This window comes from Barbus barbus (genome assembly GCF_936440315.1).
Source record: "Barbus barbus genome assembly, chromosome: 8".
Taxonomy (NCBI): domain Eukaryota; kingdom Metazoa; phylum Chordata; class Actinopteri; order Cypriniformes; family Cyprinidae; genus Barbus; species Barbus barbus.
Genome location: NC_136736.1, coordinates 27,750,590 through 27,777,895, shown reverse-complemented (window position 1 = coordinate 27,777,895; position 27,306 = coordinate 27,750,590). Strand labels below are relative to the sequence as shown.

Genomic DNA, 27,306 nt, shown 5'->3' with positions numbered 1-27,306 from the left:
TGTTTTTATTAAGCACAAGTTATTACATTCCACAATATAGGACTGTAAAAAAAGGAAAAAAAAAAACGAATAAAGGAATAAACTGCCAACCTTAATGTAATCCAGTTGTTCGCAGTTTTGATATGTATATAATTACTAATGTTACTGACTAAAATTATTAGTTAAGTTAATGTCACAAGTTAGGCTACTGTTTATTTCACAATTGGGTCTCAGGGTTTGGTGACTCTTATTTTGAAATTAAAGCCCTGGCTTTGTGATATGGGTGTGGTAATGTAAACTGCTGCTCTACAGTGGCAGTTAAATTGTGATTAATTAAATGTTCAAATTATATGTTAAGAAGAGACAATAAAGAACGTGCTATTACAGTCACATGCACCTCAGAAGATCTTTGCCTTGAAAAATTACCCTATATAAATGATATGATTTTGAGGGTTTTTTTCTGAAGTGATACTGCTTTGAAATTTCTCTTTGCAAAAATGTAAAGCATAAGTAAAAAATAAGGCATGCATAATATATTCTAGTTTATTTTGATTTTAATGTATATCACATCATGTATTAAAATATGCATATTGCACTTATTTTTGCATATATCATAATAATTCTGTAAATTAGAATAGACATGAAGCTATTGTCATTATTGATATTGATGATTTTAAAAGTGATATCATTATCAAACTCACACGCCGATGCTTTTTTGTTGTTCTTTTTTTTTTTGCCAATATAGCCGTCGCTGTAATTATGGACCTCTATTTTGAAAGATTTTATGACATAGTTCACTTAGCCGGAAGTGACTCTCAATCTTTATTTGCAGAGCAGCGCTCGTCCAGTTAATTTTTTGTAATTATTTTTATCAATAATTATTTTGTGTTTTTCGAATAAACAAATTACTGATTTCGCCGAACTGGGCAAAGCCCTGAGTGGCATTGCCTGCCAATCTGTAGAAATGTCATAAATATGGTGTAAAAGGACGAAGCCAGTTTTCTAGTCGGTGGGCGATTTTTTTCCTCCATCATTAATAATCACCAGGAGGAATTTCTCTGTTTCATCAAACGCAAGTATGTCAGGAAATCATTTCAACGTGCACGAAGTGGGCTGTTGCATCAAATACTTCATATTTGGATTTAATATTATATTTTGGGTGAGTTATGCATTTTTGACATTGTGTGTGAGCTGTGACTGTAACGTTACAGTCTTGCATTTTGTCGCCTGGGGTTTGCCTTAAAACACCCCTCTGTGTGTCTGACACATTGGCTGTGCCTCAAAACCTAGTAAGATGCCTACCTAGACAGCATTGTCGAACGTTTATGATGGCCAAATGCTGTCGAACGTTCTAAATTCACTTATGAAACTCTAATTTGTGTTGAATGGACGGAGGCATCCTCCGTTGTATCTTTTAAATGCCATGATACAAAAACAATATGCGAATATTCCAAAGGGAGCTTATGCCCAGAAATGACAGTTTGAACATTCCAACATTCCGGATGCTCTTTCTGTTACTAGAAACAATGTCCAGGCGTTCCAAACACTCTTTATGCTGCTAACAAATGCTGTTAAAACGTTCCAAATGCACATAAAAAATGAGGTTTGAACGTTCCTAACATGCTTCTGCTTGCCGAAAATGCTGTAAACTGTTGCAAACATGCTGTCAATGCAGGCAACCAACTAGCTTTTGAGACACAACCCATGTGTCAGGTGGTTTTTGTCATGATAAAAATGTGTACTTAACCACAAACAAAATTCAAAGGTCATTTATAGTGTTTATGCTAATATACATAATTTATAATTTATTATGCTTATACACTTTTTAGCTGCTGGGGGTGGCGTTCCTGTCCGTGGCTCTGTGGGCCTGGAGTGAGAAGGTGAGTGAAGACCTTCTACAAACACTTAATATATGAATCTATTTAAGTGAGACCTTGGTCTAATAAAACTGAAATCAAGTTATTAGGGGCCAAGCATCAAAGGTGCTTAGGCATCTATTGTATCTGTTAGTTTTCTTATTATTCTTCTGCTTCTTTTTCTTCTTCCGCTCTGGAAGTCTAGGGCAGCCCATAGAACCACTTGCGGGAAAGTTGTGAAATTTTTGTCCCAATGTGCATACTATCCATCCTAATTTATATGTGATATTAGTAATTTTCAATACTATTTAGGGCAGATAGGGTGAATAGTATGCACATTGGGACGCAGGGTCTATCTCAATTCTGATCTCAATGACCTGAGGGCACATGAGTAGTTTTGGCATTTTGACCACCTACTGGTAAAAAAAAAATTAATAAAAATATATATAATATACACACACACACACACATTTTTTGTTCATAATTTCTTAAATGTTTGACCAAAAATCATAAGTTAGATTCAGAGCGGCATACCTTATCAAACAATACCCAGTTTTCCTATGTCAGACATTTTGAGCATGGACTATTTCGAATTTTGTAGTAAAATGCTGTATTTTACAAACGCTTTAGCACAGTGGTTCCCAACCCTGGTCCTGGAGGCACCCCAGCACTGCATGTTTTGCATGTCTCCTTAATCAAACATGCCTGATTCAGGTCATCAGCTCATTAATAGAGACTCAAAGACCTGAAATTGGTGCGTCAGAGAAATGGGGACATGCAAAATGTGCAGTTTTGGGGTGCTTCCAGGACCAGGTTTTGGAACCACTGCTGTAGCGTATTGTTATTAATTTTATGAATCTTATAGAACTGCTTGTGGGAAAGATATTAAATTTGGCACACAGACGGAGGACAGTCTCATCATTAACCACAGCAAATTTGGAGTCAAATTCAACTTAACTCAAACGTTCGAATGCCACCAACAGGCAAAATGCACTCATGTTTCTGCTAATAACTTGTGAATCGTAAGGTCTAAAAGCAAAATTCTTTTTTTCTTCTGATTCCTTGTTGAATGTATCAAACCAAAATGTAAATTTCTATGGGTTAAGATTTTTTGCAACTTTTTCGAACTCATCGACGGTTTGTCCAATTTTCAAACGATTTTTGTAAAGCGTGCTAACAAGTTTGTGCAAAAATGGACTTAAGGCTATATCTCTGCAGTGCTTAAGTGAATACTGACCAAACTTATGTGTTATAACAAGCAAGACCTGAGGGCACATAAGTAATTTCGGCACAGTGCCACCTACTAGTTAAAAGATATTTTTTAAAAATCAAACACACCTGAACCAGCTAATCAAGGTGTTCAGGGCTACTTCATTACAGACAGTGTAGGAACTTAAAGTCTGCAGGAATGTAGCTCTCCAGAAGCAGGGTTGGAGTAATTAAAGGGTTACGCCACCCCAAAATGAAAATTTTGGCATTATAATCACTTACCGTCATGTCGTTCCAAACCCGTAAGAGCTTTGTTCGTCTTCGGAACACAATTTAAGATATTTTGGATGAAAACTGGGAGGTCTGTGACTGTCCCATTGACTGCCAAGTAAATAACACTGTCAAGGCCCAGAAAAGTATGAAAGGCATCGTCACAATAGTCCATCTGCCATCAGTGGTTCAACCGTAATTTTACAAAGCTACAAGAATACTTTTTGTACGCAAAGAAAACAAAAATAACGACTTTATTCAACAATTCATACCAACAGCCGCACTGCACGGATATGTTTTCTACGTTTATTTACGCTTTGATTTGAACGAAAACAGCGTATATCCGTGAGGTGCGGCTGAAACAGAACAGCGCACGCAGTTTGCGTCCAGTGGATACTCTCCAAAATCCAGCTACGGAGACGCGGAGGAGATGGATTGTTGAATAAAGTCGTTATTTTTGTTTTCTTTGTTTACAAAAAGAATTCTCGTAGCTTCATAATGTTATGGTTGAACCACTGATGGCAGATGGACTATTCTGACAATGTTTTTATACTTTTCTGGGTCTTGACAGTGTTAATTGTTTGGCAGTCAATGGGACAGTCACAAGCCTCCCGGTTTTCATCCAAAATATCTTAAATTGTGTTCCGAAGACGAACAAAGTTTTTACGGGTTTGGAACGACATGGGGATAAGTGATTAATGACAATTTTCATTTTGGGGTGGAGTAATCCTTTAAAGACGGCTCTTTAGCTCTTCAATTTACCTCGTTGTGCTTGGCCCCTTAATTGCTGCTTACAGCTATATTTATTCTCAGTTTTGTTCCCATTTGTATTTCCATCAGGGGGTTCTCTCCAACATATCCTCCATCACAGATCTGGGCGGGTTTGACCCAGTGTGGCTGTTTCTCGTGGTGGGTGGAGTGATGTTCGTGCTTGGCTTCGCAGGATGCATTGGTGCTCTGAGGGAAAACTCCTTTCTACTTAAGTTTGTATGTTATGTTGTCTTTTTACCAATGAGTTTAAGCAGAGAGTTTGAGCAATATTTATTTAGCACACCTGCCATCCACCATAAACATGTTATGTTCTGAGTATTAAGTAAAGCATGAGTGTCCATAGTCTGGTTCATGGACTCGCTCCAACTGATTTAACACACATATTTCAGTAATTTGTACATCACAAAATGATACATTTGGGTACGATAGAAAAAAACTGTTTTTGGAACTTTAAGAAAGACACGTAGTGCTGCAGGGAGGACATTTTTGTTGGTCAAAACCTGGAAATTTGGTAGCATTTTGCATTTCTGATTCTAACGTTCTGAAGTCAATGGTATTTTGAATCTGTTTTTGGTTAAAAGCCTGAAATAAGGTGTGTGGTTAACACAAGCTCAAGATTTTTTTTTCATAAAAATCTTCAGTATTTACCCCCTTGGAAAACTGCCTATGGAAAAGTCATATTGCTAATTTTTCTTTTTTCAGCGTAAATCAGTAAAAGAATAGTGTTAAAGTTTTAGGTACATTTAAGGTTTCAGTCTTTGGTTTGGCATAATTGCCTTGAACTTGTTGTCATGGCACACATGTTATCTGCATGAGAAGTGTTTTACACAACGCCATTTCTGTGTCCTGTTTTGCAATGTACACATTAAAAGTAAAGGTTCCAGACGAGGATTTTCACAGTGTTGACATAGAAACCCAAAAAGGTTCTGTGGGAAGATTCTTACAAGAACAATTCTTAAAAGAACCATTTTCATCATTTTAATAATATAAAGAATTCTAAGAACCATTTTAATAATCTAAAGAATCTTTTTTTTTTCTCTATAAAAAACCTTGGGCAATGGAAAGATTCCACGGATGTTAAAGGTTCTTCGTGGATTTGTTAAATAAAGTATGCAAATAAATACAAGAAAGAAGTATAATTGCAGTTAAGTTTGCAAATATTACTATGCTGTATAGACTGCTTGTCAGATTATAAAAGGCAATATTCCAAAAAATGACAATTCAACATTATCAGAATTTAAAATTTGAATGGAGTCTGTATTGTATGTGAAGTGGAGTTGAATTCATTGCAAAAGTTTAATACTTGATCCCTAACCTGAATGTTTGAGAAATACTAATACAATGCTGCTTTGCAAATACTGTAAACAGAATACTTCTCTCAGCCGTGTGCAGGCAAATGTGAATAGAGAGTGCAGGTGGGTAATCACATTTTTGAATGGCTGGATATGAGTAACTACGTAGGTAGGTGGGATTGAATGTGGTTTGAAAGTGTGTGAACTTCCTCTCACGCAGGTTCTGGTGGTCTGTCTTACTCCTTTCATATATATATGAGAGAGGATGCTGTAAGAGCTTTGTGAGAATGTCAAGAATGGTTTTGAGAAACTATTACAAGAGGCCCGTTTCCTCTCTAGGGTAACGGAGGCTTTCTTAAAACATCTGTAAACACCAGATGAACTGTGATGTCAGTCTGGAAGTATTCATTGCGGTCACAGTGACAAATCATTGCTCACTTTACTTTTATAAAAAAAAAATTTGTGTGTGCAGTTGGAGATGAATGTTGTGAAAATATGTGACTGTTTTGAGATGGGAAATGAGGAGAACTGCGTCATCTCTAAAAAATGTGAATTTCTCTGTAAGTGTTCCGAGGGATGTTGGCAGGGTCCAGAATCATAAACCAGAAAAAAATCACTTGGTTTAATCTGCTGTAGGAATTTAACACATTCTTGATTTATTGGAGACCCTTAAAGCTGATATTATCCATCATGAGTTGTGTAACCAGAACTCTGCTGTCCTCTTCCACAGTTTTCTGTTTTTCTGGGAATCATATTTTTCCTGGAGTTGACCGCGGGAGTCTTGGCGTTTGTCTTTAAGGACTGGATTAAAGACCAGCTCAAGTTCTTCATCAACAACAATATTAGAGCATACAGAGATGACATTGACCTACAGAATCTCATCGACTTCACACAAGATTATGTAAGAACACACTTGACACACGCATAAAAACAAACCAAGAAAAGTGTTTTTTTTTTTTTAAATGTAAAGTTACTTTTTTGTGGTAATCGCAATTTAATGTTCAAACATAAGTCTAAATCAATAAGTATGCACTTCTGAAATGTTTCTGTTTATTCTGCTTGTGTAATAATAATAATAATAAAAATAATATTTGTAATAATAAATATAATATATATATTGTGTGTGTGTGTATGTATGTATATATATATATATATATGTATGTGTGTGTATATATATATATATATATATATATATACACATACACATACACATACACACACATATACATATACATATATATATACATACATACATACATACATACACACAGATTAATGCTGTCAAACAATTAATCTTGATTAATCACATCCAAAATAATTTTTTGTTTATGTAATATATGCATGTCTGCTGTGTATATTTATGTATTAGGGCTGTAGCTATCGATTATTTTTGTGTTATTAACATTTTTATTGTTGAAATTGCTTACATTAATAGCCGTGAAAACTAAACCCATTTAATTCCTTTAATTGACATTAAAAATGCAAATACAAATATTAATTTAAAAAAAATTATATATATATATATATATATATATATATATATATATATATACTGTATATTAGTGCCCTCCATTATTGGAACAGTAAAGACAAAATTACTCTGTTGACTGTGGAGTCAAGACATTTGCAAATATAATTAAAATATGAATATGAGACAAAACTACAGAATATCACATTTTATTATTAGCCGTTTCAACACCTATGTTTTACCAAATAAAAAGAGTTTTCACTTTTAGAGTTTATTTATTTATTTCACAAAAAGGGACAGTGTACATTAATCAACATTCATGAATGTAAATGTACCCAAATTAGCCCAAAGGCTAGTTTTCATTGGTAGTCCCTTTGCCAGATGTTATAAGGCCAGAAAACTAGAGGAAAAAAGAAACAAGATAGAAAAGACAATAACAACAAAATTCAACCAAAAATTAATAAAATAAAAAGCAGCATTAAAATATATTAACAACATTAATGTTCACATTGTTGATTATTATGAAGCCATTTCTTAAAATGATGCTTAAATGATTTAAAGGATGTGCGTTCTCTAATTAATTGTGGTATTGAATTCCACAGATGTGATGCTCTGAATGAAAAAACAGCTTGACCAAATGCGTTTTTTCTATATGGAATTATGCAATCGGCTTTAGCTGCACCTCTAGTTACTCTGTTTTCAATAGATTTAAATTTAATAAAATCAGCCAGAGGAGGAGGAGCCAAACCATGCATAATCTTATACACTAAACAATCATTTTTAAATTTAGAGAGATTTTCCCAGCTAAGCAGGTTATACGTATTTAAAATATGGCAATGGTGAAAACTAAATAGATTTTTATCTAAAATTAAGTGCTTGTTTGTACAATAATTCCAATGGTTTTAGGACTATAGCATGTGTATTAGACCAACTTGTCAAGTAATGTGAGAGAGAATCATAGAATGAAAATATACCTTTGCAGCCTCCTTTGATAAAGAGTTTCTAATAAATCAAAAAGTAACTAAATAAAATTTGACCTTTTTTACATAACTTTTTTGTATGCGTTTTAAAACCAAAGCATGAGTCCAAATGAACCCCTAAATATTTATATTCTGATAATCTCTCTCCCGAATTGAAAATATCCAGTTTTATATCAACACTATGTCCTTTAGAAAAGAACATACAAGCTGTTTTTGACACGTTTAATTTCAGATGACACCGATTGAGCCAGGATATGATTTTTGCCAGAACATCTGTCAACTTATTTGCAATCTCTTCTGCATTTTTACCATGCGTGAGAATGACTGTATCGTCAGCATACATTATGATATTACATTGTTGACACACCATAGGTAAATCATTAATATGCATGCTGAAGAGAATTGGCCCCAATATGGACCCTTGTGGAACGCCAGTTGAAAGGAATAGTGAATTAGATTTGTAATTATCAAGTTTTACTACCTGAGAACGGGAAGAGAGATAAGATTCAATTAAATTTTCAGATTTTGTCGAAAAACTGAAATTGAGTCATTTTTGCAAAAGAATATTATGATATACCGTATCAAACGCCTTCTGTAAATCAAGAAATACAGCCCCTACCACTCCACCTTTATCTATTAATGCCTTTACCTTTTCAATAAAATAACAAGTAGCCGTTTCTGTTGAGTGATTTATCCTAAAGCCAAACTGCATCGGATATAATTGAAAAGGACCATTATTAAAATGGTCAGTAATTAGTTTAGTCACCAGTTATTCAAAAACTTTCAAAGTTTTTCAAAGTTCATCCCACTCATTGATGTGAGCATAAGTATTGGGACAGTTGAACATAAGGCAGATATAAAAGATTAAAAGCTATTATTTAGTTGCAGATCCCTTGCACACAATCACAGCAGTGAGTCTGTGACCCATAGACATCACCAGACTCTTGGTCTTTTCATCCTTTGAAATGCTTTTCTCAGCCTTTAATGCAGCCAATTCCAATTGTTGCATGTTTTAGGGAGTTTCTGCCTTTACTCTCCTCTCCAGCTGGCGAAATTCATGTTCAATCAGATTTAAATCTGGAGTTTGACTTGGGCAATTTAAGACTTTCCATTTCTTTGTCCTTATAAATTACTTGACTGAACTGGCAGGGTGTTTTGGGTCATTGTCCTGATGCAATATGAAGCACTTTCCAATGAATCTGGTGGCATTTTCTTGAATATTGGTAGGCAAGATGGTTTTGTACCCTTCCAAATTCATTCTGCTACTGTCATCATTAGGGGTGCAACTGATCAGAAAACTCACGGTTCGGATCGTTTCTCGGATCAGAGTCACGGATTGGATCATTTTTCGGATCAGCAAAAAAAAAAGACAAGACAAATAAAGTTTTTTTTGTTTATTAACACTTTTAAATTAAAATATATAAAATCAACTTAAAGTGCACAAGGCATAATATCTTCTTTTTAACATAATTAATGAAAAACAACTTAGAGTGCAACACAAAAAGGCATATCTCCTTCCTTTAAACATGGACCAATGACCATTAATACAAAACAACTTAAAGTGCAACATAAGAAGGCATATCTCCTTCCTTTAAACATGGACCAATGACCATTAATACAAAACAACTTAAAGTGCAACATAAGGCCGTGTTCACACTTGGCATCTTTTTTGAATAGAAAAAGTTGACAAGAGCATTTTTTTAATGAAAAACAAAGCTGGCAGCGTCTGTTACAAATAGCAGCCGAGAGCGTCTTTTGTTGCCATAGCAACAGCTGTAACAGTAGCCTAGCCTGTGTACTGCAGAAATGTCAAGAAAGAGTAAAAAGTTGGCTCTTGCGTTGGCTTTTGAAGTTAACGGGAAATAAATTTTCGATTCACAACGACGTTTGTGGGGACACGACATTATACGGGGAAGGAACTAGTACAATCAGTCTATCTACCGGCACCTTCTCCATTTTTCTTCTTGTTGTTATGGAAATGACAGATCTCGCTACTCGCTTGTCATTGGTCAGCTGTCAAAAAGGCGCTTGACGTAAGGCGTTTTTTTTCAGAAAAGTAGAATTTTTTTCAACTCGAAAAAACGCTCTGAGCTGCAGAAAAAGACGCCGGCGGTGCCGTTTTAAAAAGCGCTCAGGACTTTTTTGAAAACACGGTTTACTCCATAGGATTATAATGTAAAACAGACGCCGGCAGCTTCGAAAAAGACGCCAAGTGTGAACACGGCCTAAGAAGGCACATCATCTTCCTTGAAACATGGATAGTGAAATAAAGCCTATGTCCACATCATCAAAGAAGAATAAAAGAAAGAAAGCAAAGCATACCTGAGCTTATAATTTCAAATTCTTTTTCAAAAAGACAAGGATGTCTACATTGTCTGGGGAGAGTGTGGACCTCTTTGCAGTCACTATGTCACCTGCTGTTGAGAACACTCTCTTGGAAGGAACTGAAGAGCCTGGCACAGCGAGATAGCATCTTGCCATCTTGGCAATATGAGGGTATTTACACTCATTGCTTTTCCACCATGTCAGTGGATCACCATCCACTGTAATGCCACTTGCTGCCAGGTAGGATGCCACCTCCTCTTTGATGATGTCTTGCTGTCCATGTCTTTGCTGGCAAAGGTCTCTCCAAAAAGCTCTGCCATCGCCGACTTCTTTTGTGGAGGAGATGTGTCCAAGTTTGCTCCTGTTGGCTCTGCAGCTTGACCCTGCAGAGAAAAATTAGTTGATTAATTAAACCTATTATTTATTTTCATGTTTCATAGACATGAAAATGTGGCAATAACATTTAATAAAAGCCATTATTACTGAAAATAAAAAATGTATTTAAATTTAAATGTATCATTTTTAAATAATATTCTTTTTCTTTACCTCATCACAGTCTTCAGTGCCCAGACTGCTCACAATCTCAGTGGTGAGGTCACTGTATGTCCTCTGGCGTAGGGCAGGGTCCATGTAAGACAGGGACTTGAACCTCGGATCCAGGGCAGTAGATCTGTGAAGGTAGTCCTGTAGAGTAGGGGGTGAAGTGTATCTGGGCTTCAGGTCCTCTCTAATGGCAGTCTTGACACCTCGAGTGATGGTGCTGTCTTCCACACTTGGAGCCATGGATTGTAGAATCCTTGTTTTCAGCGGCAGGATCATTGACACAGATGGTGAAGTTTCAGTGCTGAGCAGAGATGTAACAGTTTTGAGGGGTTTAAGCACCTGGAGGACCTCCTCTGCCACTCTCACATCATCATCAGACAGGGTGATGATGTCTTTGACATTTTTCTTCAGGGTCTTGTCGGTCAATGCAGAGTATATAGCTGCCTGCTGCTCCAGATAACGCTCCAACATATCATAAGTGGAGTTCCACCTTGTTGGGACATCATGTATGAGCTTATGAGTAGGCAGCTTTAGCATTTCTTGCTTTGTCTTAAGCACATGAGCAGCTGTTGTGCTTCGGTGGAAGTAGGAAACCACCTCCCAAGGAGGCGCTCCATCCTATTGACTGAGATTCCCTTCTGTGAAGCCAAATTCATCCTGCGCAAGATGAGTGCCTGTGTGACTCTCGTAGAGGGGGCGTGTCTGCAGCACGGGACTTCTCATCTCCCAGTCTGCTGTGATGAAGTGAGCGGTTATCGTCACATAGCTCTCCGTTCCCCTGGACATCCACCCGTCTGTCGTGAGCGCAACAGAGGATGCTCGGGATAGTTCATCCACAACTTTTTTTCTTCTCCTGCTCATAAAGATCTGGCACAATCTTTTCGCTGAAGTGGGTGTGCGACGGGATGTCGTAACGTGGCTCAAGCACTTTCAGCATGTGTTTAAAGCCCTCGTTTTGCACAACCGAATATGGCCTCATGTCTGCACCTATAAACACACCGATAGCGTTTGTGAAGGCTTTAGCCCGGTCTGATTGTGCAACAAGGGGCTGCTTAAATGCCGCCGTGATAAGCGGTTGTTGAGCAGCCTTCATTTTCACTCCTGTCAGTGAAACACCGGGGTGATGTCGCTTCAAATGCGTGGCCATGCTTGATGTGTTTCCACTGTCATATGGCTTTCTTGTGCCACAGTGCCTACACACTGTCACGGTTTTATCCACTAACCTCTTTCCTTCATCATTATATTTGACAGGGAAGCCAAAATGCTCCCATACAGGGGATTTAAATGACGCGGGGCGTTCAAGCTCCTCCGTTTCTCCACTCGTCATGACCACGCTTGTGTGTGGACTGAACATGCGCACTTTTTTTTTTTTTTTCATAAATCAATCCGCGAATCACGTGTGTGCCGAACCGAAGATATTGATCCGAACGGATCACGGATCAATGATGATCCGTTGCACCACTAGACATCATACATTAAGTCATCAGTAAAGTTGAGAGGGCCTGTTCCAGAGGCAGCCATGCATGCTCATGCCACGACACCACCTCCACCATGCTTTACAGATGAGGCTCTATGCTTGGGATCATTTGCAGTTCTCTTTTTTTTTCTCCATATTTTTGCTTTCCCATCACTTTGATAAAGGTTAATCTTTGTCTCATCGGTCCATAAACACAGTTCCAAAACTCTTCTGGCTCACCTTTGTGTTTTTTTGCAAACTGTAATTTTGCCTTTCTATTGTTGGTGCTGGTCAGAGGTTTGCATCTTGCTGTGTAGCATCTGTAATTCTGTGTTAAAGTCTCCTGAGGACAGTAGATTGTGAGAGCATCACCCCAGCTTTCTGGAAGTTGTAGGTGATTTTACAGACACGTCTTTTAGGATTCATTTTCACAGCTTTTATGATTTCTCTGTCATCAACTACTGTTGTTTTCTCAGCTGATCAGGTCGTTGTTGGTTGCTGGTGGTTTCCAAACTCTTGATTTCTCCATGCCCTTTGTTTTTGCTAGAGCTCTAACTGACTTCCTCTTTTATTTTAGCATCCAAATTGCTTGCTTTTCTCTCAAAGTCAGCTCCCTCATCTTCATCCTGGTTTGTGTGTCATCATCGAATGCAAGATTCAGAATGCAGAAGTAATGGATATAACTGATACGACACATTCTCTGCTTTTAATATCTGAACAATTAATGCAACAGGACACAACTGATCACTTAGACCTGTGAGGCAACTGTTCCAATACTTATGCTCACATCAGATAAAGGGATGAAACTCTAAAAGTGCTGAACTACTTGGCTGGTAAAACATCTACGTGTTGAAACACCCAATAATAAACTGTGACATTCTGTAGTTTTGTCTCATATTCATCTTTTAATCATATTTGTAAATGTCTTGACTCCACAGCCAACAGAGCTATTTTGTCTTTACTGTTCCAATACTTTTGGAGGGTACTGTGTGTGTGTGTATATGTATGTGTGTGTATATATAAAATAAAATAAAAAATACATATTCAATTTCACATTACTTTAAAAAAGGTTAACAGTACAAACTAAAACTAAGGCATAAATCCAAATAATAGTAATCAAAATAATATTAATAATACCTAAATATTGCATTTGCAACTTAACTTTCAAGTTTCAGCCTAACTAAACCTCAAGCATGACATAAGCCTTTACTGTCTTCTTGGAAGGCTTTGTGACTTTTGTGAGGCATAAATCAGTGGACAGGAAGGCAACTTGGAACAAGAGTCCATACACAATTTCTCAACACATTTTTCTGCAACATGAAATTAGAGTTATTTGGAGAATAAACCCTCATAAATTTCTCTTTACGCACGTGTGTTTGTGTAAAACTTGTTTTTGATATTCATATTCTGTGTGGTGGTCAGTTCACAGCAGTGATAGAAATGAATCTGTACCAATAAGTTTAAAATGATTTTTACATTTTTACTTTTATAAAGCCTTTTTTTTTTTTTTTTTTTTTTTCTAAAAGTATGCATTATCTTTTGAGTTAAATTACATTTACTCAGTCAATTAGAATAATAAGACATTTGGGCTGTTACCAAACAAATTATATCAGTATCAAAATTCATCTTTGCAATGCAGAGGAAACCAAAGCTGCATCTGAAGAAGCATTTAGATGTAGGCCTATTTACACTATTTAATTCAGCTCAGAGGGACATGAATGCATTTAACCTGCAGTTACAAATGCATAAATAATATTTAGTTATTTTAAACATAAAACATTGAATATTGATTATTTATTATTTAAAAAATTAGAAGAGACTTTAAATGTGAAATTAAAACCGCCGGTAGGTGGCAGCAAGTCACTGTTAATTAGTGAGTCATTGTGACTGAACCAAATTATTTAAACATTCATTCAGGAACTAAACGTATTTAACGTGAGACTCATGGTGGCGCGCACAGACGCAGCGGCTTCTCTCTCTCTCCCGACAGAACGGTGTTTTCGAGTTTTTTGTCTTGTAAGTCTCAATGTCTTTGTACATCTTCGTCACGTCTTCCTGTCTTTAAGCGCGCATAAAGTCGTGAGTTTCTGCTCGATGTCGGCAGAATCACATTTTTAGAGTTAAACTCAGCGCACGCCGAAGAGCTGCGGGACCTCGGTCTGCTCCGAAAGCCTACTCCATCACCGACCCCCACTACTGCATCTCGCCCACAGTGGACGTGCTACAAGCGGCGTGAGAGGAAGCAGAAGAGGGGTAAGCGCGGAGGTATCCGAGCTAGGCTAGCGGCCAACCCACACAAGCCAGCTATCCCCACCATCGTACTGGCGAACGTACGCTCTTTTGACAATAAACTGGACTACATCCGACTACTTCGCTCGACTCCGAGGACTGTTAGAGACTGTTGTGTTTTTGTGTTTGTGGAAGCATGGCTGCACAACAGCGTACCGAACTGCGCCATACAGCTCGACCACCTAACATGCTATCGAGCTGACAGAGCTCTCGTCGAGGGAGGTAAGATCCGCGGCAGCGGGCTTTGTGTTTACATCAATGATGCATGGTGCCACGACGCTGTTGTGGTCTGCAAACACTGCTCACCCTTGGTGGAGTTTATGATTATTAAGTGCCGGCCGTTCTATCTACCAAGGGAATATACAGCTATACTGCTCATTGCTGTATACATCCCTCCCAACTCCAACAACAACAGGAGTGAGGCACTAAATGATCTGTGCCAGCACACCAGTGAGCAGCAGACAGCCCACCCAGATGCTTTTCTCATCTTGGCTGGGGATTTCAACCACGCAGATTTAAAGAGTGTGTTCCCAAAAATACATCAACACACAGACTTTCCAACAAGGGGAAAAAATACTCTGGACTTTGTTTTCACCACCCAGAGAGGAGCTTACAAGGCCCTCCCCCTCCCCCACCTCGGAGCCTCAGACCACATCACTGTCATGCTAATGCTTGCATACAGACCGCTCGTTAAAGCCATCAAACCAATACACAAACAGATACAAGTGTGGCCGGAAGGGTCGTCAGAGGCACTTCAAGACTGTTTTGACACCACTGACTGGAATATGTTTAAACAGGCTGCCACACACAACAACACTACAGACCTCCAAGAGTACTCCGAGACTGTCACTGCCTACATCACCAAGTGCATTGATGATGTAACAGTCACAAAGACCATCACTGTCAGGGCCAACCAGAAGCCGTGGATGACAGGGGAGGTCTTCAGACTTCTGAAGGCTCAGAACGCTGCCTTTAGAGCTGGAGATGAGGAAGGCCTGAAGACAGCTAGGGCCAACCTTTCCCGCGGCATCAGAGAGGCCAAGAGACGGTACTCCAGGAGGATAGCTCATCGTTTCTGCGACAGCAGAGACACTCGGAGCCTGTGGCAGGGGATACAGACCATCACGGACTACAAGCCCCCACCACAGACCTCTGACAGCACCATCCCCCTGCTGAATGAGCTGAATGCCTTCTTTGTTCGCTTTGAGGCACAAAACAGCACAGCTGCACAGAAGACTCCACCTCCTCCCGGCGACCAGGTGATGACGCTGTCCCCGGACAGTGTGAGGAGATCCCTCAGCAGGATCAATGCTAGCAAAGCTCCGGGTCCTGACAACATTCCTGGGCGTGTACTGAGAGACACTGCAGTGGAACTCACTGATGTCTTCACAGACATCTTCAACATCTCGTTAAATCAGGCCGTTGTCCCCACATGCTTCAAAGCTACCACCATCATTCCAGTCCCGAAGAAGTCATCTCCATCCTGCTTCAATGACTACCATCCAATAGCACTCACTCCTATTCTCATGAAGTGCTATAGCCGGTTCTTGGTTGGTTCGACTGGCGAACCCTTTAAGAACCGGTTGCTTTTCCACAGGCTAGAGAGCCAATACAGAGCCAGGGCTTACGTCACTGAATACGTTTCATGTTTCGGTTCACTAGCGCGGCACAACAGGCTTGTTCGAGGTGCATCAGCACCACACAGATCGATCGATCGGCACACAACACACTAAAGCACCGCGAGAGCGATCCAAAAGCATAAAGATTCGTCTGCTTTCCAGTCGCTCCCGCAGCATCCCGATATGCCTCGCACCGAACTGTCTGCGCAGCGCCGATCTATCCCGGACAAGCCTAAACAAACTATCAACAATGGCAGACGTTGCGTTGTTATTGATGTTCATGGCTTTGTGAACCTACATCGGCATCCAAACACGGCGACTCAAACGTGTTAGCGTTTAGCTGCTATTTCAAATATGGCGGTCCAAGTTTCTGTTCGTCTTGTTGGTCATGGTAACCCAGCCCCCAGCCCTTGATGCAAGCGGTTCTTCCTTCTAGCCCAGCAATGTTTTGGTGCTATTTACGAACCACTTTTCCTGGTTCGGAGCTGGTGCTTTGGGTGTCGAAAAACAAAACCGGTTTGAAACTAGGCTCTGGCTCCGAACCAGCACTGGAACTGCCTTGGTGGAAAAGGGGTATTAAGATTACTTACAACAGAACAGCACAACCCAGATGTCATCTCAACGCATTTTATGGACAACCCTTTCGTGAACCTAGGAGAGGAGGTAATTCTGACTTTGCTATCTGACAATCTGGTGCTTCTGAATCAGCGACTGTAAGTTTTGTTATTAGTTTAAGTATTTGCTATTGACTGTTCAAATGCAGAGTTTTGCACATTGTGTGCGTGCCGCTGTGTGTGTGAGAGAGAGTGGGTCACATCACAGCACGTCAGCTATCTTAATCGCGGCTTGTGTGCAAACACATACGAGCGTCATCACTGTGTCTGTCACGTGACTGTTCCCCTCTCGGGCTTGAACTGTTGGTAAAACTAAGGACATTATTAAGTGTCTTTACTTTAATTTTGAAAGCTGAATCTCGCGATTATGGAAAGGGGCATTACATTTCCGACAAGAGCTTGTGGTGTTCGGCCAATCACAATGCACTGTGCCAGCTGGCTAATCAGAGCAGACTGCAATTGCTGGAAGGAATGACTTTGTAGAAAACAAAGCGTTTGAGAGAGGCGGGGCATAGAGGACCTACAATAATGTACAGTATTTGAAAAATGATTTGTTTTTTGAACATTTAAAGGGGTCATATGATGGTTTTGTAAAGATCAGTATTTGGTGTAACAGAATATGTTGACATGCTTTAATAATGGCGAGCTTCAGCTTTCAAAATAAGTTCAAGTTCAAGTTGAGCTTTATTGTCGTTCTGCTACATGTAGGGACATACAGTGGAACGAAATGTCGTGCCTCACAGGACCACGGTGCTACATAAATACAGACATACAACAATGAAGTAAAAAACACTATAAACCTATACACAACTAACCTACTGACAGATTTTAACTAAGTATACTATATATAAATATTTACCTTATACAAACTAAAAAATTTAAGTTTCATACAGTGTTTTTTCTTTGGTGTGGTAAGGTTGGGGGGTGTTTGGGGTGGGGAGTGGTCAGGTGGTAGGGGTTTGCATGGGGTTTCAGAGGGGGGCGGGGTGGCTTGAGTTCAGGGCTCTCACAGCCTGGGGGGAAAAGCTGTTGAGCAGTCTGGCGGAGCGGGCTCTGATGCTCCGGTACCGTCTTCCTGATGGTAGGAGCTGGAAGAGACTGTGGGAGGGATGGGTGGAGTCCTTCACGATGTTGGTTTTGCTGGAGCATCGTGTAAGGAAAATGTCCAGGATGGAGGGGAGAGGGGCACCGATGATCTTTGCAGCTGTGTTCACTGTCTGCTGGAGTGTCTTGCGGTCAGCAGCACTGCAGTTCCCGTACCAGACAGTGATGCAGCTGGTCTGCACACTCTCAATGGTGCCCCTGTAGAATGTGGTGAGGATGGGTGGAGGGAGACTTGCTCTTTTCAGCCGGCGGAGAAAGTGTAGGCGCTGTTGTGCCTTTTTGGAGAGTGACATTGTGTTGGTGGTCCAGGTGAGATCCTCTGTGATGTGCACCCCCAGGAATTTAGTGCTGCTGACTCTCCACAGTCGAGCTGTCGATGGTCAGTGGGGGGTGGTCAACGGAGTTTCTCCTGAAGTCCATCACAACCTCCTTTGTCTTCCACACATTGAGGGACAGATTGTTAGTGCCACACCATTCAGCCAGCTGTGCCACTTCCTCTAAAAGTAAAGACAGTTAATAATGTCTTTAGTTTTGCCATCAGTTCAAGCCCGAGAGGGGGGAACCGAGTCACGTGACAGACACAGTGATGATGCTCGTATGTGTTTGCACACAAGCCGCGGTTGTGTGGCCGTGTCTCCCTCTCTCTCACACACACACACGACACGCAAAACTCCGCATTTAAACAGTCAATAGCAAATACTTAAACTAATAACAAAACATACAGTCGCTGATTCAGAAACGCCAGATTGTCATAGCAAAGTCAGAACTACCTCCTCTCCTAGGTTCACGAAACTGTCGTCCATAAAATGCGTTGTGATGACATCTGGGTTGTGCTGTTCTGTGCATTAAGCAAATATTTCCACATCGTGACGTAGACATGTGGGGCGTGTTTGAATGAGCTGTTTTAGGAGTCTTAACATTGATAAAGAATATCTCTTTGGTTTTGAGACTTTAGTCTTGGCAACTTCAGGGATCTTATCTATGCACAAACAGCTTGTAACACTCCAAAGAGAAAGGATAACTTGAAATCGCATCATATGACCCCTTTCAAGCATGTCAACATATTCTCTTACACCAAATACACAAAATAATGATCTTTAAAAAAAGCATCATATGACCCCTTTAACTTTGTGGTTTATTATTTTGAGTCTCTCACAATATATTGCTTTACAGATCTATCACTTTTGCCGCTCAGAAATGTACACGCAATCATGCTGCACTTATAAGTACTTCTGCACTTCGGTGCGGCTTGTGCTCACATTGCCAAAACTGCCCGGTCCTGCAGGTTTGCTTTATTTAATATCAAGAAGATCAGGCCCTTTCTTTCGGAACATGCTTCACAACTCCTTGTTCAAGCTCTTATTCTGTCCAGGCTGGACTATTGCAATGCTCTCTTGGCAGGTCTTCCAGCCAATTCTATCAAACCTTTACAATTAATTCAGAACGCGGCAGCAAGATTAATTTTTAATGAGTCGAAAAGAATCCATTTCACACCTCTGTTTATCAATTTGCACTGGCTACCAATAGCTGCTCGCATAAAATTCAAGGCATTAATCCACCTCTGGCTCTGCACCCCTTTACCTAAATTCATTACTTCAGACTTATGTGCCCTCTAGAAGCTTGCGTTCTGCAAGTGAACGTTGCTTTATTGTGCCATCCCAAAGAGGCACAAAATCACTTTCACAGACTTTTAAATTAAATGTTCCCTCCTGGTGGAATGACCTGCACAACTCAATCCGAGCAGCTGAGTCCTTAGCCATCTTCAAGAATTGGCTAAAAACACATCTCTTCCATCTTTATTTGACCCTCTAACTCTAGCACTCTCTTTTGTAATTCTACTCTTAAAAATAAATAAATACTAATTGTATTCTATCTATTTGTTTTCTTTTTATTATTGTACAATTAACAAAAGCAAAAAAGGCATCTTCTAAAATAAACAACAAAAAATCTTGCTACGTATACTGCATTAAGCTAATTGAGACTTATTATAGCACTTGCATATCATTGTTCGTTTGTTGATCTTGATTACTTCCAATGTCCTCATTTGTAAGTCGCGTTGGATAAAAGCGTCTGCTAAAATTACTAAATGTAAATGTACTTTGTAAAAGGAATACTGCTGTAAAAAAAAAGCACCTTATCTTTTTAGTGTTTGCAAACCAAATGTTATTGCAATTTTGTTCAGATAGCAGTACTTTTAAATGAAAAGTGCGCACTACACTACTTTTGAATGCATTATTGAATTTTGTGCATAATGCGATTAATCGCGATTTAAAAATTAATCGTTGCCCAGCACTTATATATATGAATATGAGGAGTTTATTTGCAAAAATGGATAACTCCGTTTTTGAAAAATTTCAAAGTCATTTTTTTTATCATAGTTTTTTATTCGTTAGCTGGGGTTTTTTTTTGGGGGGGGGGGGGGGGGTTACCTAGTCAAAATAACCCAACTGCAGTTTGATTTGAGATTAATTGGAATGCACAAGGAGTCAAGAACAAAACATGATTTCTATGAATTGTTAACTGTTAACAGTTTTTAGTTAGTTTCAGTTAGTAGTTAACGGTTTTTGCAAATTAACTCTTTATATATACAGTATCTCACAAAAGTGAGTACACCCCTCACATTTCCGCAACAATCTTAGTATATCTTCTCAAGGGACAATACTGCACAAATGAAACTTGGATATATTTTAGAGTAGTCAATGTGGCTGGCGGGGAGGTTTATGTTACGAACCCCACTTATAGAATACTCGTTCAGGAAGGGGTTTAGTAACATGAAAAGGACACACAAGGCAGAACGTCAATTTAACCATTGTGTCCTCTAAAAATAATTCAACATACAGCCATTATTGTCCAAATAACTGGCAACAAAAATGAGTACACCCTAAGTGAACATGTCAAAACTGTGTCCAAAGTGTCAATATTTTGTAAGGGCACCATTGTGATCTAGCACTGCCTTAATCCTCCTAGGCATGGAGTTCATCAGAGCTGCACAGGCTGTTGCTGAGATCCTCTTCCAATCCTCCACAATGACATCACGGAGCTGTTGGATGTTAGACCCATGGTGCTTCTCCACCTTCTGCTTGAGGATACCCCACATGTGCTCAATAGGGTTCAGGTCTGGAGACATACTTGGCCACTCCATCACCTTCACCTTCAGCAGCAAGGCAGTTGTCATCTTGGTGGTGTGTTTGGGGTGGTGATTATGTTGGAAAACAGTTTCTGAAGGGAGGGCATCATGTTCTGCTTCACAATGTCACTGTACATGTTGGAATCCATGTTTCCCTCAATGAAACCGCAGCTCCCCAGTACCAGCAGCACTCGTGCAGCCCCGGAACATGTTGTTGCTACCACCACCATGCTTGACTGTAGGCAAGACACAGTTTTCTTGGTACTCCTCACCAGGGTGTCGCCACACATGCTGGATGCCATCTGAGCCAAACAAGTTTATCTGAGACTCATCAGACCACAGGACATAGTTCCAGTAATTCATGCTCTTGGACAGGTTGTCTTCAGCTAACTGTTTGTGGGCTTTCTTGTGAGCCAGCTTCAGAAAAGGCTTCCTTCTGGGATGATGGCCATGCAAACCGACTTGTTGCAGTGTGTGGCGTATGGTCTGAGCACTGACAAGCTAATCTTCCGCTTCTGCAACCTCTAAAGCAATGCTGGCAGCACTCATACGTCTGTTTCTTGAAGCCAGCTTCTGCACCTGACGCACAGCACGAGGACTCAACTTCTTTGATCCACCCTTGCGAGGCCTGCTCCGACTGAAACCCGTCTTGGAAAACCTCAGTATGACAGTGGCCACTGTACTGTAACTCAGTTTCAGGTTGTTACTGATCTTCTTATAGCCTCGGCCATCTTTGTGGGGAGCAACAATTCTAATTCTCAAATCCTCAGAGAGTTCTGTGACATGAGGTGCTATGTTGAACATCCAATGGTAAGTATGAGAAAATTGTACTCAAAGCACCAAATTTTAACTGCTCTACTATAAGATACACAAATTTTTATAGTCCTGTCAAGCAGACAAAACCATGAACATGATGAAAAGGTCATGTGGCTTTGCATGGTTAAACGACGTATAGCTGTTATCACTTAGGGTGTACTCACTTTTGTTGCCAGCTTTTTTGACAATAATGGCTGTATGTTGAGTAATTTTCAGAGGGCAGTAAATCTTTACTGCTATACAAGTTGCACATTGACTAATCTAAAATATATCCAAGTTTCATTTCTATAGGATTGTCTCTTGAGAAGATATACTAAAATGGTGTACTCACTTTTGTGAGATACTGTATATAGGATGTGCGCACACACATGCATTAGCCATTCAATAAGTTATTCATATTTAGTTCTATTACTACTATATTAAATAAGAAAATGTAAAGATGCAATTGATTTTGCAATTTTGTGAGCTAGCAGCAATATGTTCAAATCTGTAATGGCTTTTAGCTATTGGTTGGTTCGCACATGGATATTCAACACATGTATGTTTCTGCAGTGGGAGTGTTGTGGAGCTTTTGGGCCTGAAGACTGGAATCTGAACATTTACTTTAATTGTACGGACACTAATCTGAGCAGAGAGAAATGTGGGGTTCCCTTTTCCTGCTGCACCAAGGACCCTGCTGTGAGTAAACCCAGCATATACACTCTTAACACGCATGCAGCACACACAGACACTTACCGCCTAGAGTGTGTCATTGTCTCCTTCCAGAAGACGTGGGAACATAAACAGGAACTGATGTAGATCCGGCAGACGAGCGCACCCACATACGACACAACAGTTCTCTATTTAATATAATGCTTAAAGCCTATGATTTAATGTGGAATGTTAAGTTATCCAGAGGACTAAATCCTGGCTTTCTTGCTGTTTTTCTTCTCAAAGGAGGATGTGATAAACACACAGTGTGGATATGACATTCGAGCGAAAGATGTAAGTATGCATTTGCCAAAAGAATATTCACCCAAAAAGTCATCCTTTATTCACAAATTTTCTTTTTCTGTGGAACAAAATTGGATTTAAAGATCCTAGCCACTCGTTTCCATATAAATGAAGTGAGTGAGGACTGGGGCTGTCAATGTCCAAAATGACACAAAATCTCCAGAAGTATTATGAACATATTCTATATTCCAAGTTCTCTGAAGCCATACGATAGCTTACTCTAATGTTTTGTTAGTAGAATTGTTAAGATTTTGCATCTTTGGCTAATGTGTGTTTTTATGTGTGAAGGACAACGAACAGAAGATGTTTATACACACAAAAGGATGTGTACCACAGTTTGAGAAATGGTTACAGGAGAATTTAACCGTAGTTGCCGGAATCTTCATAGGAATTGCACTTCTGCAGGTGAATAAACAACAACTTTTTTTGAAATACACATGCACTGTATGTCCCACTATAAACAGCAGTCATTTATAAGTGAAGGAATGTTTTTTTTTTTTTTGTTTGTTTTTTTTTGTTTGTTTTTTAACTGATGCTAGATAATTTACAAAATGTAGTGTCCTTGACTGTAAAGCAGTGTCTTCTAAGAGTATCAAGACATTTTGTCATTTTACATTTATCCTACATTTTAATTATTATTTATTTTGTTTATTAATACGCTCTGAAACCTAACAATAATTCATGTTTATATTATTTATATAATTTTAATATACTTACAGAGAAGTTTAAGGCCACCATTCAAAAGTTTTGGGTCAGTGAGTTTTTAGTTACTAATTATAATGCTTAAATTTCCTGTTATTCAAACAGCAGCTACAGAAAACGAGCAAAGAACATTTACTTCATCCAAGAACATCATCATTGACTTCAGTCTATCGCGAGTTTATGCACTTAAAAAAACACTTCCGTTATAATCAGTGAAGCCATCTCTTAAACTTACTTCACACATACATCTGCACTTTGTTGTTTATGAGAGAATTTGAGAGAGAGCAGAATTCAGTCAGCAAGTGCTCACTGAACTACAAAACTCCAGTGTTTCAGCGACGACTCATCTGAACGCTTCTGATTGGCCATTCATTCATAAGCTCAACAGAATTGTGGTTATAACGCGCAACACTGTAAAAACTGTAAAAAGAATTATGTTGGCACAAATAAGCCCTAATATTAATTCGATAATAATAACCTAATAAAAATAATAATCTTGATTATTGTCAAAAGCGTCAACCACAGGCGATATCTCTGACTATCGTTTATACACGATATTTTGGTCTATCGGCACAACCCAAGTAAAGACATTTTTACTGTTACAAAAGAATTCAAATGCTGATCTTTTGAATTTTCTATTAATCAAAGCATACTGGGAAAAAAAGGTCATGTATCTATTTTTACACAAATATTAAGCAACACAACTATTTTCAACATTGGTAATAAAAGTTTCTTGAGCAAAAAAAAAAAATATATAGTTATTTTTAATTATAACAGTATTTCACAATATTATTGTTTTTACTGCATTTTTGATCAAATGAATGCAGCCTCTGTGATTGTGTTACTAATTCTCCCCAAACTTTTGAACGGTAGTGTGTAGGAGCTTTGACAGCTTACGCTCCCTGATAATTTAATAAACAGGGCCCTCTGATACATTAAAACCCTTGAATATTGATTTACAGGTGCATCTCAAAAAATAAGAATATCGTGAAAAAGTTAATTTTTTTTATTGTAACTTATTTCAAAAAGTTAAACTTCCATATATTCTAGATTCATTACATGTAAAGTAAAACATTACAAAAGTTTTTTTGTTTGTTTTAATTTTGATGATTAGAGCTTACAGCTCATGAAAGTCAAAAATCCAGTATCTCAAAAAAGAATATTTCCTAAGATCAATCAAAAAAAGCATTTGCCAAACAGAAAAGTTCAAGTTCTTTAAAGTATGTTTATTTATGCACTCAATACTTTGTCCTTTAGCACAAACTCCAGCATCAGTGAGGTGTGGCATGGAAGCGATCAGCATGTGGCACTGCTGAGGCACTATAGAGCCTTCTGCTCGTCTGGATTGTTGGATCAACTGTTTCTCATCTTTCTCTTGAAAATATACCATAGATTCCATATGGGGTTCAGGTCAGGCATGTTGGCTGGCCAATCAAGCACAGTGATATCATGGTCAGCAAACCACTTGGAAGTGGTTTTGGTACTGTGGGCAGGTGCTAAAATCCTGCTGGAAAAGGATCAGCATCTCCATAAAGCTTGTCAGCAGATGGAAGCATAAAGTGCTCAAATCACTTGGTAGACGGGTGCATTGACTTTGGACTTGATAAAACGCAATGGACCAACACCAGCAGATGTCACAGCACCCCAAATCATCACTGACTTCAGAAACTTCACACTGGACTTCAAGCAGCTTGGATTCTGTGCCTGTCCAGTCTTCCTCCAGACTCCAGACCTTGATTTCCAAATGAAATGCAAAATTTACTTTCATCTGAAAAGAGGACTTTGCACCACCTGAGCAACAGTCCAGTTATTTTTCTCCTTAGCCCAGGTAAGATGCTTCTGACGATGTTTCTGTTTCAGAAGTGGCTTGGTAGCCCTTTTCCTGAAGACGTCTGACTCCAGACACTGACTCCAGCTTCAGTCCACTCCTTGTGAAGCTCTCCCAAGTGTTTGAATCGGCTTTGCTTGACAGTATTCTCAAGCTTGCGGTCATCCCTGTTGCTTGTGCAACTTTTCCTACCCAATTTTTTCCTTCCAGTCAACTTTACTGAAAGGGGTGGCTGTTCGCAGAGTGCTGTATCAAAGCATATTAAATGTAATGACCTTCTGTGACTTACCCTCTTTGTGGAGGGTTTCAATGATTGTCTTCTGGATCATTGCCAAGTCAGCAGTCTTCCCCATTATTGTGGTTTCAAAGAACAAGTGAATTTATACTGTAGAGATGGTCGTTTAATGAAGCTCAAATGTAAATATTCAAATCGTTTGACTTTCATGGGCTGTAAGCTCTAATCATTAAAATTAAAACTTTTTTTTTTTAAATGTTTTACTTTACATGTAACGAATCTAGAATATATGAAAGTTTCACTTTTTGAAATGTTACAATAAAAAACATTAACTGTCACAATATTCCAATTTTTTGAGATGCACCTGTATACAAGTATTCTATTTTTAATGCATTGTTTTAATTGATCTCCAGTGTCTTGTGAGTGCTCTTTCATTTCAGCAGCTGTCCTTCAAATTTACAACCGAAACACAATCTGCCAAGTGTGGTTATTTTATTGATTTATAGACAGCTGTGTCGTCTTTAGGGCATATAATAGTTTAGAATTAAATAATGTGCAGGAAGCCAGATGTAAAACACAGTGATGATTAATTCAGTGTTGTTTTGTTTTGCCTGATATAAAAAGCTTTTCCCTGCTTCTAGATATTTGGGATCTGTCTGGCACAGAATCTTCTGAGTGACATTGAGGCGGTCAGGGAGAGCTGGTAAGGAACATCCCTGATAAAAGAATTACACAGTCATGAGATCTGCATTTTGATTAGTGTCTCAACACAAGACTAACAGTGAAACTGATTAATGCAGATACACATTATGACTAATTTTGCGTGTAAAAAGTGGGTCATAGTATATTCAGCCTTTTATTAAAGGGATAGTTTACCCAAAAATGAAAATTCTGTCATCATTTACTCACCCTCAGGTAGTTCCAAACCTGTATGAATGTCTTTGTTCTGCTGAACACAAAGGAAGATATTCTGAAGTATGTGGGGAAACAGAGCAGTTCTGGGGCACCATTGATTTACTATGGAAGTCAATGGTGCCCCAAAACAGCCTGGTTACAAACTTTCTCCAAAATATCTCCCTTCGTGTTCAGCAGAACAAAGACATTCATACAGGTTTGGAACTACCTGAGGGTGAGTAAATGACGACAGAATTTTCATTTTCGGGTGAACTATCCCTTTAAAACCATCTTTTTTTATTCATTTACACTGGTGGCAAACATCTGTTTGGTTTAATACAGTTTCAGTCCAAACTCATAGCAAGCACACTGGATGAAACATTATTTTCTTAAGCTGTGAGTTTGATGGTAATGGGCAGGTAGAGAATGTCACATCTTACTAACATCTCTGTTTTTCATCCTCCAGTTTGTTCACCTGAAGCACTCGAGTCGTTCTGCAGACAGATCCTCCATTTCTCTGTCAGTCAGCAACAGGGTTGGCACATTGTCATCACAGTATCCTAGCAACCATTGAGGGATTCCATTCACATACCGCCTTTATATTTCAATGTACAGCGACATCTTCATGTTTTGCTTTGATTTGCTTTTAATCCTTAAAGTACAAAATTCAACAGTATTAACACACAACAGACCAATTGTCGTCTTTAGGAAACACTTAAAGGAATAGTTCACCCATATCTGAAAATTTGCTGAAAATATACTCACCGTCAGGCAATCCAAGATGTAGATTAGTTTGATTCTTCATCAGAACAGATTTGGAGAAATCACCTGCTCACCAATGGATCCTCTGCAGTGAATGGGTGCCGTCAGAATAAGAGTCCAAACAGCTGAAAAAAAAAAAAACATCATAATAATCCACAAGTAATCAACACAACT

The 27,306-nt window shown here is 39.0% G+C and overlaps 1 protein-coding gene across 2 annotated transcripts; it reads left to right on the top strand.

Moving 5' to 3' along the window:
- The first annotated feature begins 763 nt into the window (after positions 1-763).
- Positions 764-27,306, top strand: LOC306873846 (tetraspanin-5-like). Of its 2 annotated transcripts, none has more exons than XR_013784530.1 (9): positions 764-1,138; positions 1,809-1,859; positions 4,155-4,301; positions 6,108-6,278; positions 22,271-22,396; positions 22,655-22,702; positions 23,000-23,116; positions 24,671-26,179; positions 26,837-27,306. XR_013784530.1 is itself a non-coding variant. In XM_079423348.1 (9 exons), the coding sequence occupies exons 1-9, from the start codon at positions 1,058-1,060 to the stop codon at positions 26,847-26,849; spliced, it is 816 nt and encodes a 271-aa protein (XP_079279474.1). In that variant the 5' UTR covers positions 775-1,057; the 3' UTR covers positions 26,850-27,306. The 2 variants fall into 2 exon arrangements, 1 of the variants encoding a protein (XP_079279474.1); XM_079423348.1 differs by having other exon boundaries at positions 775-1,138; positions 26,118-26,179.

Excerpts from the sequence above, each read along its gene's own strand:
- LOC306873846 (XM_079423348.1), top strand. The coding sequence starts at position 1,058 with ATGTCAGGAAATCATTTCAACGTGCACGAAGTGGGCTGTTGCATCAAA. Across the intron at positions 1,139-1,808 it reads GATTTAATATTATATTTTGG|CTGCTGGGGGTGGCGTTCCT; the intron begins GTGAGTTATGCA and ends TACACTTTTTAG. Across the intron at positions 1,860-4,154 it reads TGTGGGCCTGGAGTGAGAAG|GGGGTTCTCTCCAACATATC; the intron begins GTGAGTGAAGAC and ends TATTTCCATCAG.